Genomic DNA, 15,565 nt, shown 5'->3' with positions numbered 1-15,565 from the left:
GATTTCATTATCCAGACTGAGGATATCTTTAAAAATATTCAATTCTCTCTAAAACCCTAACCTCTTCCCAAACCTATCATCAAGTATACAAGTGGTTCCTAGGAATTTTAGTTAGCCTTATCCCTGCTGGATTTCTGGAAGACTGGAGGCAGAGCACAAAACTTGAACCCGTTTCCAAACAACCAGACTGTTGACTTTGGTGGCACAGAGACAGAAGAAAAATATAAACATTTCTCTCTGGGCCACCCCACAGCATCTGTGCTGCAGCAGCTGGTTTACCTGTTTGCCATTGTGTAACATCCATTCCACCCCCCACTTTCATCCAAAATTGCTCCAGATGCCAAGTATCAAGATCAACTCATGGATGCTGCTCCCTCTAGTGGTGGAACATTACAATACACCTCATCACAGCAAAGGTACCAGTCCACACATACTTCTGGTAATTTTCTAAGCAAAATAACTAACCCCAGGTCACAGAAATGATGGGAAGCAAAACGTGTACTATTCTCCTAAAATTTAGGGTTTAAACTTATTACTATAATGTAGAGCATACCATGTAGCTATATTGACAGGTATATTCTTTTCAGAATTTTATATATTCTTTTAAGTTAGTAAAGATGAATTCTTCTGCATGCCTAGAACATATTATATACTTTCCTACTGGAGTCTGGCATACAGTATCGTGTTTCTATGTGAAAAATGTTTTTCCTACAACAGAGAGCAGCAAACTACAGCATAGTGCATATTCCTATTTTTGTAAGTAAAATTCTACTGTAATACAGCTATGCCCACTGGTTTAGCACTGCCTATGGCTGCTTCTGCACTTACAAAGGCAGAGCTCAGTGGCTGTGACAAAAACCATGTGGCCTACAGAGCCTAAGAGATTTACCATCTGGCTCGTTATAGAAAAATATAGTTGACCCTACCCTACAAAAAGGCCACTTCAAAGTTACTTTCAAAACAGGTATAACGAAAAGTGCTTGGAGCCACTACAAAATTCCTTATGAAATCAGAATGCATCTCAAATACCTGCAAGTTTTACAAACTTGCAAATATGGCAACTATCTCTTAAAAATTATTTACTTAATTTACTTTTGGCTGTACTGGGTCTTTGCTGCTGTGTGTGGGCTTTCTCTAGTTGCGGGAGCAGGGGCTTCTCTTTGTTGTAATGCTCCAGCTTCTCATTGTGGTGGCTTCTCTTGTTATGGAGCACTGGTTTAGGTGCTCCACGACATAGGGGATCTTCCCAGATGAGGGAACGAACCTGTGCCCCCTGCTGGCAGGCAGATTCTTATCCACTGCGCCACCAGGCAAGTACCTAGCAATTGTCTTTCTCCCCTCCTAGAAGACACAGATTGTGTCTATTTGGACTTGATGTCATCCAGTCTATTTATTAATTATTTAATGCCTAACTGAAACTGACATCTGCTATGCCACATAGTAGATGCTCAGTAAATGCACATGACTGACAGAAGATGAGGAGATGCTGCCCAGAGATGAGTAACTCTTTCCCTGGCGGGATCTCAGACTCTGTTTTAATAGCTATCAATTAATCCTGGAAAATGACGGAAGGGAGGGCTGAGGTCTCCCAGCACACATCCTTGCTCATCACTTACTTCGCATCTTCTCCTTGGCTCCAGCAATCAGATAGTAAAAGATGTGGAAGGTCCTCTCGTCTCTGGCTTGGCGAATCGCACGTGACTTTTCCAGCAGATCTGGTTTGGGAGGAGTTAAGAATTCTAGAAATGCTGTGCTGGAGAAGACTTTTGAGAATCCCTTGGACAGCAAGGAGATCAAATCAGTCAATCTCAAAGGAAATCAACCCTGAATATTCATTGGAAGGACAGATGCTGAAGCTGGAGCTCCCATACTTTGGCCACCTGATGTGAACAGTTGATTCATTGGAAAATACCCTGTTATTGGGAAAGATTGAGGGCAGGAGAAGAAGGGGGCAACAGAGCATGAGATGGTTAGATGGCACCACCATCTAATTCAATGGACATGAGTTTGAGCAAGCTCCAGGAGATAGTGAAGGACAGGGGAGCTTGGAGTGCTACAGTCTAGAGGGTGACAAAGAGTTGGATATGACTGAGCTACTGATCAACAACAACACAGAATTAATTCCAGGGTTACCACATGTGCTTCTCCTGCAGGGAGATGACCTTCCTCCCCAAGCTCTGGCACATCAACTGCTGGAGGGGAAATCTCCAGAATCCGGGAGAAGCTCCCTGGAGAGTTTTGAGGACTCTGATTGCTGAGGCAGATCAAGCCATCAGTCCACATGAGCTGACCTTCCAGTTTTGGCTCATAGATTCAAAATGAGACTGCTAGGTGCTGCTGGCTGGCCCCAGTGCCAAAGAGAAGTGAGGGGAACAAAGCGGGTTAAAAAAGTATAAAAAGACAGGAGTCAAGAGACTCCAGGATGGAAGACTTCTGGCAGGGGCATGAAATGAGACGTTTCCCCAACAACCATCACCAACTTCTTTTCTGTAGAGTGAACTGTCTTTAGATATTACAGAGTAAAAATAATTACACCCTCTATGGTTTGTTAATCCCTGTGCTAAATGTTGACATGCATTTTCTCGTTCGCTTTTCTTTCTTGGAATATAATTGCTTTACATTATGGAGTTAGTTTCTGCTATACAACGAAGTGAATCAGCTATCAGTTCAGTTCAGTCGCTCAGTCATGTCCGACTCTTTGCAACCCCATGAATCAGCGATAAGTATATATACAACCCTTGTCTCTTGGATCTACCTCCCACCCACCTCAGTTCTTCACGGAGCACGGAGCTGAGCTCCCTGTGTTTTACAGCAGGTTCCCATTAGCTACCTATTTCACACGTGGTGGTGTGTATACGTCAATCCCAGTCTCCCACTTCGTCCCACCCTCTCTCTCCCCCGCTGTGTCCACATGTCCATTCTTTATGTCTGCATCTCTATTCCTGCCCTGGTTCATCCGTACCATTTTTCCATTGTCTCATTTAAACCTCACAAACTATCCTAGGAACTAAGAGTGAATATTGTTGGCATTTTCAATCTAGGGGAAACCGAGGCCCAGGGAAGCTCGGGGAAGGCTCATTTCATTTCCCAGGAGGACACAGTTAGGAAGCAGCGAAGCCAAGTGTTTGCAGTGGCTGAAACTACCTCAGCCGACGGTCTGGGCTTCAGAGACCTGGGTGCCAGCTCTGGCTGGCTGAGTGACCTTGACTCAGCTGACTAGCAACTGAGCCTCAGGATGTTGTAAACACACCCACTGATTAATCTAAGGAGAGCCGTTCTGCTGTTGGGGGAGGGATGGAGACCATGGGGGCATGGGGATGGTGGGAGCCACATGGGGGGCTGGGCTGTCATATCAGGTGGATTTCCCACACATTAAGAACCAGGTTCTATTTGACAAAATCTGCCAAGATGCTAACCACCGAAGAATGAATAATCATTTCTTCTCTGTGTCCCCAAATCCACTGGTTTAGACCGTGTCCTCCCTGCTGTGTTATGTCAGGTCATGGGCACTAATTTCTCCTCTCTGCTGCTGTTGCTAAGTCACTTCAGTCATGTCCGACCCTGTGCGACCCCATAGACGGCAGCCCACCAGGCTCCCCTGTCCCTGGGATTCTCCAGGCAAGAACACTGGAGTGGGTTGCCATTTCCTTCTCCAATGCAGGAAAGTGAAAAGTGAAAGTGAAGTTGCTCAGTCGTGTCTGACTCTAGCGACCCCATGGACTGCAGCCCACTAGGCTCCTCTGCCCATGGGATTTTCCAGGCAATTTCTCCTCTCAAGGCCTCATAATTGTGGGCTTTCTTGGTGGCTCAGATGGTTAAGAATCTGCTTGCAATGCAGGAGGACCAGGGTTCAATCCCTGGGTTGGGAAGATCCCCGGAAGAAGGGAGTGGCTAGGGCCACAAACTCATCTGTAATTCCCAAATCCAGAAACTTCAGAAAACTGAACTCAGCTGGTGGCCATACCTGTTCTGAGCCTACATAAGGCTCTTCATGGTCTCTTTATCCCCCACTGGAGACTAGTATATGTTCTGCTGTATCTCATTTAGTCCTGGCCCAACTCTGGGGAGGTGGGGACGGTGCACGGTCAGGTGACCCCAGCCATACCCTGAGCCCCCACTGGGATGCATGAGTGGGCACTGGTGGGCTGGTGGAATTCTGATTCCTTAGATTTACAGAAACAGCTTTCGGTTTGCTTTGCCAGAAGCAGGCTGTTCCTCTGGGAAAGTTCTATTTCCACTGACATCCTATTTGTGGGCTGGAGCTGCTCTGTTCCTAAGAAGGACAAGGGGTCTGGGCTTGGCCTTGAACCCTGGCTCGTTAAGGATGAAGTGAAGTATTTGTGGATGAGTGGGTTGTCATTTCCTTCTCCAGGGGATCTTTCCGACCCAGAAATCAAACCCAGTTCTCTTGCATTGCAGGCAAAATTCTTCGCCATCTGAGCCACCAAGGAAGCTCTAGCCAATACTTAACTAGCCCTTATTCTGTCATGATTCTAAAAGCTTTAGTGTGTTAGCTGCTCAGTCTTGTCCAACTCTTTTGCAACCCCATGGACTGTAGCCCGCCAGGCTCCTCTGTGCATGGGATTCTCCAGGCAAGAAGACTGGAGTGCGTTGCCATTCCCTTCTCCAGGAGATCTTCCTGACCCAGGGATCAAACCTATGTCTCCTGCCTTGCAGGTGGATTCTTTACCATTGAGCCACCAGGGAAGTCCTCTAAAAGCATTACATGAATCAGTTCACTTGAGGCAGGTATTATTAGCATCCCCATTTCACTGATGAGGCACAGAGAAGTTGAGTAACTAGCGCAAGATCACTCAGCTAGGGAGAGATCCACCCAGAATCAAATACAGGCTTCTTGAGGTCCCCAAACCAAGGGACCACCACACTACAAGGCTTGTTCTTCAGCGAAGACAACCAGGGAAGAGTTGTTCTGGATGGCACCCAAGTGCTGGAGAGAGAGATGGCTCTTGTGCCTTTCAGGTCCCCTGGGGCTCTGGGCAGGAGGTGGGTGGTGCCAGGGATGGGGATCCCAGGTGGCCCAGGCTCAGCAAAGGATACACGTCTCAATGTTGGCTCCCACGATGTAACCCGTGACATCGAAGTTGATGCGGATGAATTTGCCCTGCCAACAGGAAAACACAGTTCACAGTGGGGTCCCCAGCCTCGTCCCTCAACCCCATGCTGCAGGAAAGTAGGGGGAGAGAAGTAAGGGAGCATTCAGAGGGGCACCCACAAATCAGTATGGTCCCCCTCATTAATGGAATTCAGATACAATCTTTCCTATAAATTTCTTCATGAAATTATCTTTCTGAGTCTCCTATGGAGGTCCCACTTCTTCTGTACAACAAAATGGTTATTGTCTAAGTATCATCAACCACCCAAGTTCAGGGTTCCCCTGACCCCATTAGGCTCAAGTGAGAAAGGAGAGGGGCCCATGAAGCCTGGGAAAGCCGGTGTGGGAAGTTCTGTCTCACTGACTATTAGCCTTTGTGAAGGCTGGAACCACATCTGAATTGTTTGCTGTGATTCTGAGTCCAGTTCAAGGTCTGGTATACAGTAGGTACTAATAAAAATGATCCAAATAAATGAAGAGAGAGAATGATGTGTGTAAAAATGCCTGTATGGATGTATACAGCGAGTGCTTAACAAATGTGTTGAAACTTGCATGTTCTTGGTATACAGTAGGTGCTCAATGCATGTTTTGCTGAATAAATGAATGAGTATTGTATACAAGTGTCTAGCACTTGTATATTAGGTGCTCAATGCTCAGTAAATGTTTACTGAATGAATTATGAATGTCAAATTCTAACAGGGAGCCGAGTATACAGCAGGCGCTCAATGAATATTCGTTGCATGAATAGTGAATGAATGAATGAGGGAGTGAGTGGCTGGAACACCCAAAGGGTGGTAAGTTTAAGACAGGACTGGAGTCACAGAGCGAAATGCAACACACACCTCCATCCCTTAAGCCTCAGGTGCCCTGTGCACACACACGCACTCTGCGTTCTCAGGCAGGAGGGGACACCAGGGGACCTGAGCCCTTTCCAGAAAACTCATGTAGCTTCACCACTTACGAATCGGGAGGAGTTGTCGTTCTTGACCGTTTTGGCATTGCCAAAGGCCTCCAGGATGGGGTTTGCTTGTAGAAGCTGCTTCTCCAGCTCACCCTAAAATTCATTCACACGCAGTTATTAGAGAAAGTGATGCAGGCAGTGACAGTTCTGCCCTGGACAGAGGTTGTCAAAAAACTCTGCCCTTGACCCACGGGTTCTCTCCTGTCCTATTACCTATCCATTCTGAGACCCCAGTGCTAACGTCCAGATTTACTCGAGGATTTCAGAAGAGAAACAAATGGATGAGCTCTGTTACAGCCGCGACACCTGTCCCCTAGAAGATAGGGCCTGCTCATCTACGGGACACGCTGGACTCTGGCACTGACAACCCTGGGATGTCCTTGACATCATAGTGAATCCATGGAATTGTGCAGGGCACAACCTGCCCCGCTGCACGTGGCAGTCCTGCTGCTGCTCATGTTTGACAAGCAGCCTCTTCAAGCTAGACCGCTACAACACTTATGAAGGCTTTAGGGCATTTTTTAAAGTTGCACCTTTTCCTGTCTCAGGACCAGTTTTCTGAAGTCTCCTAGGGAAGACAAATAAGGAATGCACAAAACCCACCAGGAATACTTTGAACCAACCGCAGAACAAAGCCTCAAAGCGGGTTGCCTGAGCTCCATTCATCGGGTTAAATGCAGCTGAGACTGTACACAGCCCACTGGCCCCCTCTAAGGGGGCTCCTGTGCACAAACGCGGTCACGTGATTAATTGTGGCAGGAAAGGGCCAACGAGGTAAATCATGCCAGGAAGCAATGAGCTGCTCTTTGCCTAGCCCCGCAACACGGCAGCTGCAGACTGGCCCAGCGGCTCTCCCGACAGCTCCTCCTACAGGCCAGGCTGAGAAGTGTGGGTCCTAGGGGTTTTCTCCTGTTTTCTCTGCTGGTTTCCCCGCTGCCCCCCCCCTTTTTTTTTTCAGGGCAGCTGGACTAGGCTAAAAAGAACCTGGGAAACATTCTAGAAAGAGAAGGTGAGTGCATGGCTTTCTCCCCTCTGCTGTGTACCAGGGGGGCACCGTGGGTGACAAGGAACAGAACAAGAAGCCACTGTTTATTTCTGTGTTTATTAGTCACACAAGCCCTCCTTTGCAGATCCCAAAGAAGATGGACAGGAACTGTCATCTCTGTGAAAATCGCAGCCACACTGGAATCCCCATGATTGGGAATGGTGGAAATTTACAAGGAGGGCTTTGCTTGACTAGAGGGGAGAAGACTAAAGGGGTCACTTTTGTCAACACAAACTTGGGGTCTCAGTATCCCCCGAGAAAGTCCCCTTTCTAGAATGGGAGTTCCAGCTGGTGGGGTCAAAAGATCCTTCTCAGGAGATCTGATCCAAACCACTCATTTTATGGAGGATGAGACAGTGACCCAAAGAAGTTAAGCGACTTGGCCAAAGTCACACAGGAGCAAATCCCAAAGAAGAAGCCTGATTCTCCTTCTGATGCACTCATGATGCTGCCGCCCCCCGTCTAACTAAGATGGACTGAGTGTGACCCTAGGACACGCTAGGACCTCTTGATCTCAGGGTCTCTTCCAGGCTGGGACCCGTACACCAGCCCCCAAGCTCTGTGTTAAGAGATGAGTTTGTATATGCAGAGGTTTGAGCAGGGCCTGGTTGGGTGTCGCATAGCTGGGGCCTTACCATGCCACCCAAGCTACTGCATCGTGAACCCCAGGACTTCCGTTTCTGGAGCCTTGGGTCAAGCAACCGGCATGCAAAGACAGACACGCACTGCACACACATGCAGAGGAAGACACACCAGTGCACAGGGAACAGGCCTCAGGGGAGGAATGTAGGGATGATGGCAGGGAGGGGAGACAAAGGCATGCCACAGCAGTGCCATTAACTGACTGTCAGTCAAGCCAGGAAAGCTTCAGGGCCACAAGGTCCTCAAAAGCTCAACCAGACGGGACAGACATCTCCAGGGCCTTCCAATCAGGGATACCCCAGTGGTGGATACCTTGGTGAGAAGGGTAAAGTGACGTTCATTCTGAACTGGGGAAAATCCATTCCAGGCTAGAGGACAACCCTGGGGTTTCCGGTGGGAGTCCTGCGGGTGGCGATGCGCCCAAATGCCCCACCCCGCCGGGTGGCATCGGACACCCGCAGGACGGTATTTCAGTGAGTTTGTAGGTTCGGGGATCTAGCCCAGTCTTCCATCGGCTACCGGGCTCAGTGGGTGCAACAGGGGCATGCACATCTAAATACACTCCGTGCCTCCCGTCCACACCAGGAAAACACTCTCAGTTACTCACGTAGGCAAAAGATGGGCCTTGCTGTGGTTGGACAATACAGTATAAAACAAACGTCAGTGTTATTTACATCAGGGTCTGGAGAATATACGATTTCAATCCCCACCCCGCCCAAGACAGCCCGGATTTTCCAAGAGCCTCCAACTGAGAAAATCAGAAGCTTTTCTTGGATTCAATTTCCTTTCTGCTTTACTTGCTTTCTTTTCTAATTTCTTAAGAGATTCAGACATTTTCAAAGGTTTTTTAAAATTGCTGGGACCAAAGCGCGCTCTTTAAAACTGTATCCGACGAGATGCTGAGATACCTTCTCACACGCAGAAGAAAAAAAGTGTTTGGCACATAGTAGGCACTTGACAAAGATCTGTCATTAGTATTATTTCTTCCTTTTACTATTCTAGGGAAAGGAAAGGCAGTGGGAGGCAGTGTTCGGTGGCTGCATAAACTCTGGGGCTCTTTGTTCCGTACACCACGCCAGAGGCAGTGTGGATGCTGCATCTCGGGCTTCCTGCACCTGTTGGAGGAGGAAAGTTCCCCAAGCTACAACCGGGGCTTGCCCCAGATCCCCAAGGGCCTCCAGACAGGCTGGTCTCTGTGGCTTCTCCAGTGTCACCTCTGAGCCCCAGAAGCTAGATCCAGAGCGGCAGGAACCAGTGACACCCCAAGCCTGCTTCAGGCCTCCTTTGCCATCCACCCTCGCCACCCCCCCAGCCCCAAACCTTCAGAGGGAGGCGCTGGCAGGTCCTTCCAGCAGCCCCATTGCTTGTCGCCTCCACTGGGATAGATGAGGCCAGGCTAAGGCCGAGGAGGAAAAGAGGGATGGACTCAGGAAGGGATGAGTCTAGAAACCTGCTCTTCTTTTCCTTAGTCGACTGTGTCCTTATTTGATGATTTACGCTCTCTCTTTCTCATGAGTCCAGAAGCTCAGTGTTTAGAATGACTCAGACTCATCGATGGGCCCCATACTAGCAGTGCCTAGCACACAGTAGATGCTCAGTCAAGAGCACTGGACCAAAGCTCACACGCTGAGTGACACCCATATTCCCATCCCCTGGGGCTCCCATTGGAGGCACACGTGGAGGAATGACAGGTATGCCTCAACACTAGGGAATTTACAGCGATTCAGTTCAGGCAGTGGCTCTCAATCAGGGTGACCGCACCCCCCAGGGGGCACCTGACATTCTTGGTCGTCATCATCGGGGGGAGGGGCTGCCACCAGCCTCCAGTGGGGAGTGCCCAGGGGTGCTGCTAAAAATCCTCCAGGGCATAAGACAGCCCCACCGCAGAGAATTATCCAGTCCAAAATGACAGTGATGCCGCAAGCCAGAAGCTTTGATGTCAATCAAAACTCCTCCCAGTTCACAGAACAGGAGACGATCCTGGCCAAAGTGAGGAATCGCTTAGATCCAACAGGACCACCCAGGATGAAGAAAAATCCCTCCAGTGAGCTGTCCGGGGAAGGACAGGGAAAACAGTCCTGAGTCCTTATAACGCGGGGTCCTGGCCTTCCCGATGGTGCTCTCTCTACCTGGTCAGCCCTCGAGCCCAAGGCCCATCTGCCAAGTTGCGGCCAGAGGACAGGAGCTGCCACTCACCGTGATGCTTGTATCCTTCTTGCCTTTGTGGGAGGAGGCCACCATGGCCAGGTACTGGATGACTTTCTTGGTGTTTTCTGTTTTCCCGGCTCCAGATTCGCCTCTGAAAGACACGAGAGCAGTGACCCACCGGAACAGTAACACACTAGGGGCTGATGGAATAGCCAGCTGGGTGTTGTTTATCTTATCTTATTGTTTATCTTATCAGGAGTTCTGTGGGCATCTTTCCGCAGCTCCGTGTCATTTGCCAGATGGGGAAACTGAGGCTCCCAGAGGGGAGGAGGCTTGTCTACCATTGGCAGGGAGCTGGGCTTCAAACCCTGCTCCTTATCTCAATCTACGCCTCCTGAGGGGAGGCAGGAAAGGATGTAGATGAAAAGAGTAAAAGAAAACCTGAGTTTCCCTACCAAGGTCTAAACAGGTTTATTTGGAACTGTCTACTTAAAACAACAACAACAACAACAACAACACTTTGTTTTTTAGAGAAGTTTTGGGTTCACAGCAAAATTGAGCAAGAGGTACACAGAGTTCTTAGATCTCCCTGCCCCTCGACAACCTCCCCCACCATCAACATCCCCCACCAGAGTAGTACACTTGTTATAATTGATGGACCCATATTGGCGCGTCATCACCCAAAGCCCACAGTTTACATCAGGGTTCACTCTTGCTGTTGCACATTCTACGGGTTTTGACAGCTGTATAATGATATGTATCCATTATTATAGTAGCTACAGAATAGCTTTATTAAAAACTATCTGCTTTAAAGACATCATTACCCTTGTTAGAGACGAGAAGATCGGGCAAGAGACTGCCTTCCAGGATGGATGTAAGTACCTCTCAGAGTAACAAGATATAAGGTAGAAGTTTTAGAAATGTCCCTTACAAAGAAGAAGGAAGAGGAAAAGAACAAGGAGAAAAAGAAGGAGCAGGAGGGGAAGGAGAAAGAGGACAAAGAGGGAAAGAAAAGTGGTTATTCCATCAGCCACTGGACTCACATAAGCCCCTTCATCCTCTAGAGAACTCACTGGAAGGGTCAGGTGGCTAGCTAATGATTTCAGTTAAATATCAAAGGATAAACCTAATTGGAGTAAGTCATGCCAAAGTGTAAATGGCTGATAAGTTTAGATGAGTGGGGCATTGCTTGTCTTATCAAAAGAACACTCCTAGAATACGAACAGTGGTTTTTTATTTATTTTTATTTTTTTAAATGAAAACGGCTTCTTGAACCGGCTACACCTCTCCTGGCCACCTGAGGTCACGGTGATAGAATTGTTTTATCAGAGGATTCTAGACTACCTCTGACTCCCAGTCTTCTTAGTAAAAGGGAAAGATGACCTCAACTAAATCTTTCCTCCTTTCTTGTCCTCTCCTCTGATTTTCTTTTTTTGTTTTTTTTTTTTATTTTTCCTTCTTTTGCCTAGACTCACATTTGCTGAGCTCACTGAATATTCTAAAATGCGCTAAATTTTTTAAAGTCTGAACTCATCTACCCTGAGGTCGGGTCAGCGCTCTCCATGCTGAACCAGTGCCACCAGTACCAATGTGGTGCTTGTCCTTTTTTACCTAATTAGGAAATACAAGAAGTGAACCTGCTCTGCCAAGGGCCCATTAATAACTTTGTTCACGGCAAAAGAGAAGGAAGGAAGGAAAGAAGGGAGGGTGCGAGGGAAGGAGAAAGGAAGGAAAAAAGAAGGAAAGAGAAAGAGAAGGGGAGTGACAAAGGGAGGGAAGTAAGAAGGTGGGGGAAGGGAAGGGAGAGAGAGAAGGGAGGGAGGCAGGGAGGGAGGGAGGAACAGATACATACGCCCCGAATTGTCAGACCCAATCCCATGGGGCACCATCCAGGAATCACGAGTCAGGTCTCCAGGAAGGTTAAAACATCGCACCACGTCTCATGACAGTATTAACACAGTTTTCTCCCCCATTCCTAATGGTCTTTATTCCCAATGGTCACATTATTTCACGTGGCCTCAGAGGCACTTTTTGAGATGGCAGCTATGGAGGCATTATCCTCATTTTCTTGAGGAGGAAAACTGAGTCCAAAATTTTTTTTTAATTTTAAGGAGAGAATTGATTTTTAGGGTGGAGTGGAGGCCCTGTGTTAACTGTTTCATGGGCATTATCTCCTTTACCTCCGCTCCCCCAATCCTGAAGGGAGGACACATCACTTTCATGTTATTACAGGACAGGAACTTGGGACCAGGGTGAGTAAGCAACTTGCCCAAGGTCACACAGCAAGGCAAGAGCACACTCAGCATTGAAATCAGGTCTCTGGTTCCAATGTAATCAGGATTCTTTCTATGGCATTTTGCCAAGTCTGTCCACGACACAGACCCAACCCTCTAAGAACATGCTTTCTAAGGTCAGAGGAAAGGAATAGGGAATAGGAATTGATATTTGTTGAAGACCTACTCCAGGCTACTGGGCTCAGAAATCTTTTTATTTAATCCAACCACCTAATGAAGGAGTCCTTGATTATTCCTGTCACCCACCTGGGGAAAATGAGGCTCAGAGAAGTTGAAGTGTTCTAGGTCACAATTTCTATTATCACACAGATCAGGAATAGAGGGGTAAGATTTGTACATGGGCCAAGCTGATGCCAGAGCCCATGTTCTGCCCCCTACCCTTTTATTTTTAAAGTGAGAAAAGGGGATGGAATGCAGGAATACTGAGTGAAGCCCTGAGCCATCAAGGAGTTATTCCATATATTCTGGGAGACTTCACTTGCCTTACTAGGCTATTTTTTAAAATCTGAGCAGGTACCAGTGAACCAAGCCACTCACTCATTTACACCTTAGTATGAATTACTTCTGTTAGGATAATGTCAGAACCCCTGATAGACATCACCCCAAACTGAGGGGGCTAGGTTCTGATCAGAGCAAGAAGAAGGAGAGAAAATCTGAGTGTGGGAAACCGCCTGTGTAGCTGGTCCTGAGTCCATTCATATCCAAGACAAGAGTCAGGACAGCTGTGCACACACTGACCCTGGATCACTACAGCCCCTCCCTTTCCCGCTATGATTTCCTGGTCTTTAACCTCGCAAGGGCGAGGAAGTGACATACAGACTCTGGGAACCTGCTTCTCCCCACGTGGCTGCTTGGCTCAACAGTCTCCAAGTTTTATTGATAAAAATAAATTGTCCCGGGAGGTTCTGCCAAAGTAAACAACCCAAGCTCCAGGCTCATGGGTGTCTGAAGATTGATGTGCTCAGGGCTGCTTCAGAAACATCAATATCTTTGCTTTTCTGACCCCAGACTCTAAGAATAAAGATGCCTTCTCGGCCAGTGCACCCTAAACTTCAGTCCTACTTTTTTTTTTTTTTTTTAATTTTAGGCTGCACTGGGTCTTCATTGCTGCAGGCGAGCTTCAGTTGCTGTGGTGCATGGGCTTAATTGCCCTGAGGCATGTGGGATCTTCCCGGACCAGGGATTGAACCCGTGTCCCCTGCTTTGGCAGACAGATTCTCAACCACTGGTCCACTAGGGAAGTCTCTCAGTCCTGTTTCTTAGGGGACTTTGTGTCCAGCTCCCTCATCCTTGAGGAAGACTCGGCCTCATGACCACATACTGCCTCCTGGCCTTGTAATTACCTTACTGCCAAGTCCTTTTAATCAGTCCAGGCTCAGCAGTTGGAAGGAGGCTACCCAATGGCTGCTTAATCCCTCAGCCCCCAGCTGGGCTGGATTGATGGGTGTGTGACCCGTCCAGTTCCATGGGGACTACCCTAAGGAGGGGCCTGTGCTTGATTTAATGCTCTGATGTTGTGATCTTGAATTGCTTAATAATTTTTGAACAAGGGCCTTAGCTTTCTCATTTTGCATAATTTAACAAATCAGGTAGCTGGTCCTAGCTCCCACGGTGAAACACCATTTCTGAGTCATTTCAGCTGTGGTCTGCCCTTGGTAGCAAAGCTAAATTGTCTCTGACTTTGTCAGTCCCTAGTCCTCATGTGACTCCCACCCCTGTAACCAGCCAAGTCCTCTGGTGTTTGTGCTGTCCAACTCCTACACATCCTGCAAATCTCAGTTAGTCACTGCCTTTATTTTGAGTATCGCCTCGAGCTCCCCAGGCAAAAGCAGTGCCTCTTTCCCCTGCAGCATCAGTCAGCAGAGCAACACAATGGGCTCCAGGGCCAGACTTCCTGAGTTCAAATCCCTGCTCTGCCCTGTGTGATTATGGGCAAGTCATTTAACTACTCCCATGGACAGTATGAAAAGGCAAAAAGATATGACGCTGGAAGATGAGCCCCCCAGGTTGGTAAGTGGCCAACATGTTACTGAGGAAGAATGGAGAAATAGCTCCAGAAAGAATGAAGAGGCTGGGCCAAAGCAGAAACACTGTTCAGCTGTGGATGTGCCTGGTGGTGAAAGTCCAATGCCATAAGGAACCTGGAAGGTTCAGTAAATTGGATGTGGTCAGGCAGGAGATGACAAGACTGAATATTGACATTTTAGTAATCAGTGAACTAAAATGGACGGAAATGGGCAAATTTGATTCAGATGACCATTATATCTACTACTATGGGCAAGAATTTCTTAGAAGAAATGGAGTAGCCTTCATAGTCAACAAAAGAGTCTGAAATTAAGTACCTGGATGCAATATCAAGAACAATGAATGATCTTTGTTCATTTCCAAGGCAAACCATTCAATATCACAGTGATCCAAGTCTATGCCCCAACCAGTAATGCCAAAGAAGCTTAAGTTGAACAGTTTCATGAAGCCCTACAAGATCTTCTAGAACACACACACACACACACACACACACAAAAAGACGTCCTTTTCATTACAGGGGACTGGAATGCAAAAGTAGGAAGTCAAGGGATACCTGGAGTAACAGGCAAATTTGGCCTTGGAGTACAAAATGAAGCAAGGCAAAGGCCATCAGGGTTTTGCAAAGAGAACACACTAGTCATAGCAAACATCCTCTTCCAATAACACAAGAGATGATTCTACACATGGACATCACCAAATGATCAATACTGAAATTAGATTGGTTACATTCTTTGCAGCCAAAGATGGAGAAGCTCTATACAGTCAGCAAAAACAAGACCTGGAGCTCATTGTGACTCAGATCATGAGCTCCTTGTTGCAAAATTCAGGCTTAAATTGAAGAAAGTAGGGGAAAAACACTAGATCATTCAGGTATGACCTAAATCAAATCCCTTATGACTATACCAGCTTCTCTGGTGGCTCAGATGGTAAAGAATCTATCTGCAATGTGGGAGACCCAGGTTCAATCTGTGGGTCAAGAAGATCCCCTGGAGAAGGAAATGGCAACCTGCTGTAGTGTTCTTGCCCGGAAAATCCCATGGACAGAGGAGCCTGTTGGGCTACAGTTCCAATGGGTTGCAAAGAGTCAGACACGACTGAGCAAGTAACACTTTCACTTTATGATTATACAGTGGACGTGACAGAGTCAAGGGTTAGATCTGATAGACAGAGCGCCTGAAGAACTACGGATGGAGGTCCACATCACTGTATAGGAGGAGATGACCAAAGCCATCCCCAGGAAAAAGAAATGCAAGAAGGCAAAATGGTTATCTGAAGAGGCCTTACAAATAACTGAGAAAGTAAGAGAAGTGAAAGGTGAAAGAGAAAAGGAAAAACAT

The 15,565-nt window shown here is 47.4% G+C and overlaps 1 protein-coding gene across 3 annotated transcripts in view; it reads right to left on the bottom strand.

The window, feature by feature from the left end:
* Positions 1–15,565, bottom strand: part of MYH11 (myosin heavy chain 11) — a 127,957-nt gene that overhangs the window by 57,590 nt on the left and 54,802 nt on the right. For 2 of the 3 annotated variants that reach the window (XM_044935707.2, XM_006050072.4), the window contains exons 5-9: positions 9,958–10,060; positions 8,369–8,389; positions 6,075–6,167; positions 5,059–5,122; positions 1,617–1,715 (exon numbers count right to left, since the gene is read on the bottom strand). In XM_044935707.2, the coding sequence (XP_044791642.1) occupies positions 1,617–1,715; positions 5,059–5,122; positions 6,075–6,167; positions 8,369–8,389; positions 9,958–10,060 (380 nt within the window). The remainder of the gene's footprint in view (positions 1–1,616; positions 1,716–5,058; positions 5,123–6,074; positions 6,168–8,368; positions 8,390–9,957; positions 10,061–15,565) is intronic. The other variant, XM_044935706.2, reaches the window with a different exon arrangement.

Source organism: Bubalus bubalis, chromosome 24 (genome assembly GCF_019923935.1).
Source record: "Bubalus bubalis isolate 160015118507 breed Murrah chromosome 24, NDDB_SH_1, whole genome shotgun sequence".
NCBI lineage: Eukaryota > Metazoa > Chordata > Mammalia > Artiodactyla > Bovidae > Bubalus > Bubalus bubalis.
This window is presented reverse-complemented; position numbering and strand designations above follow the sequence as displayed.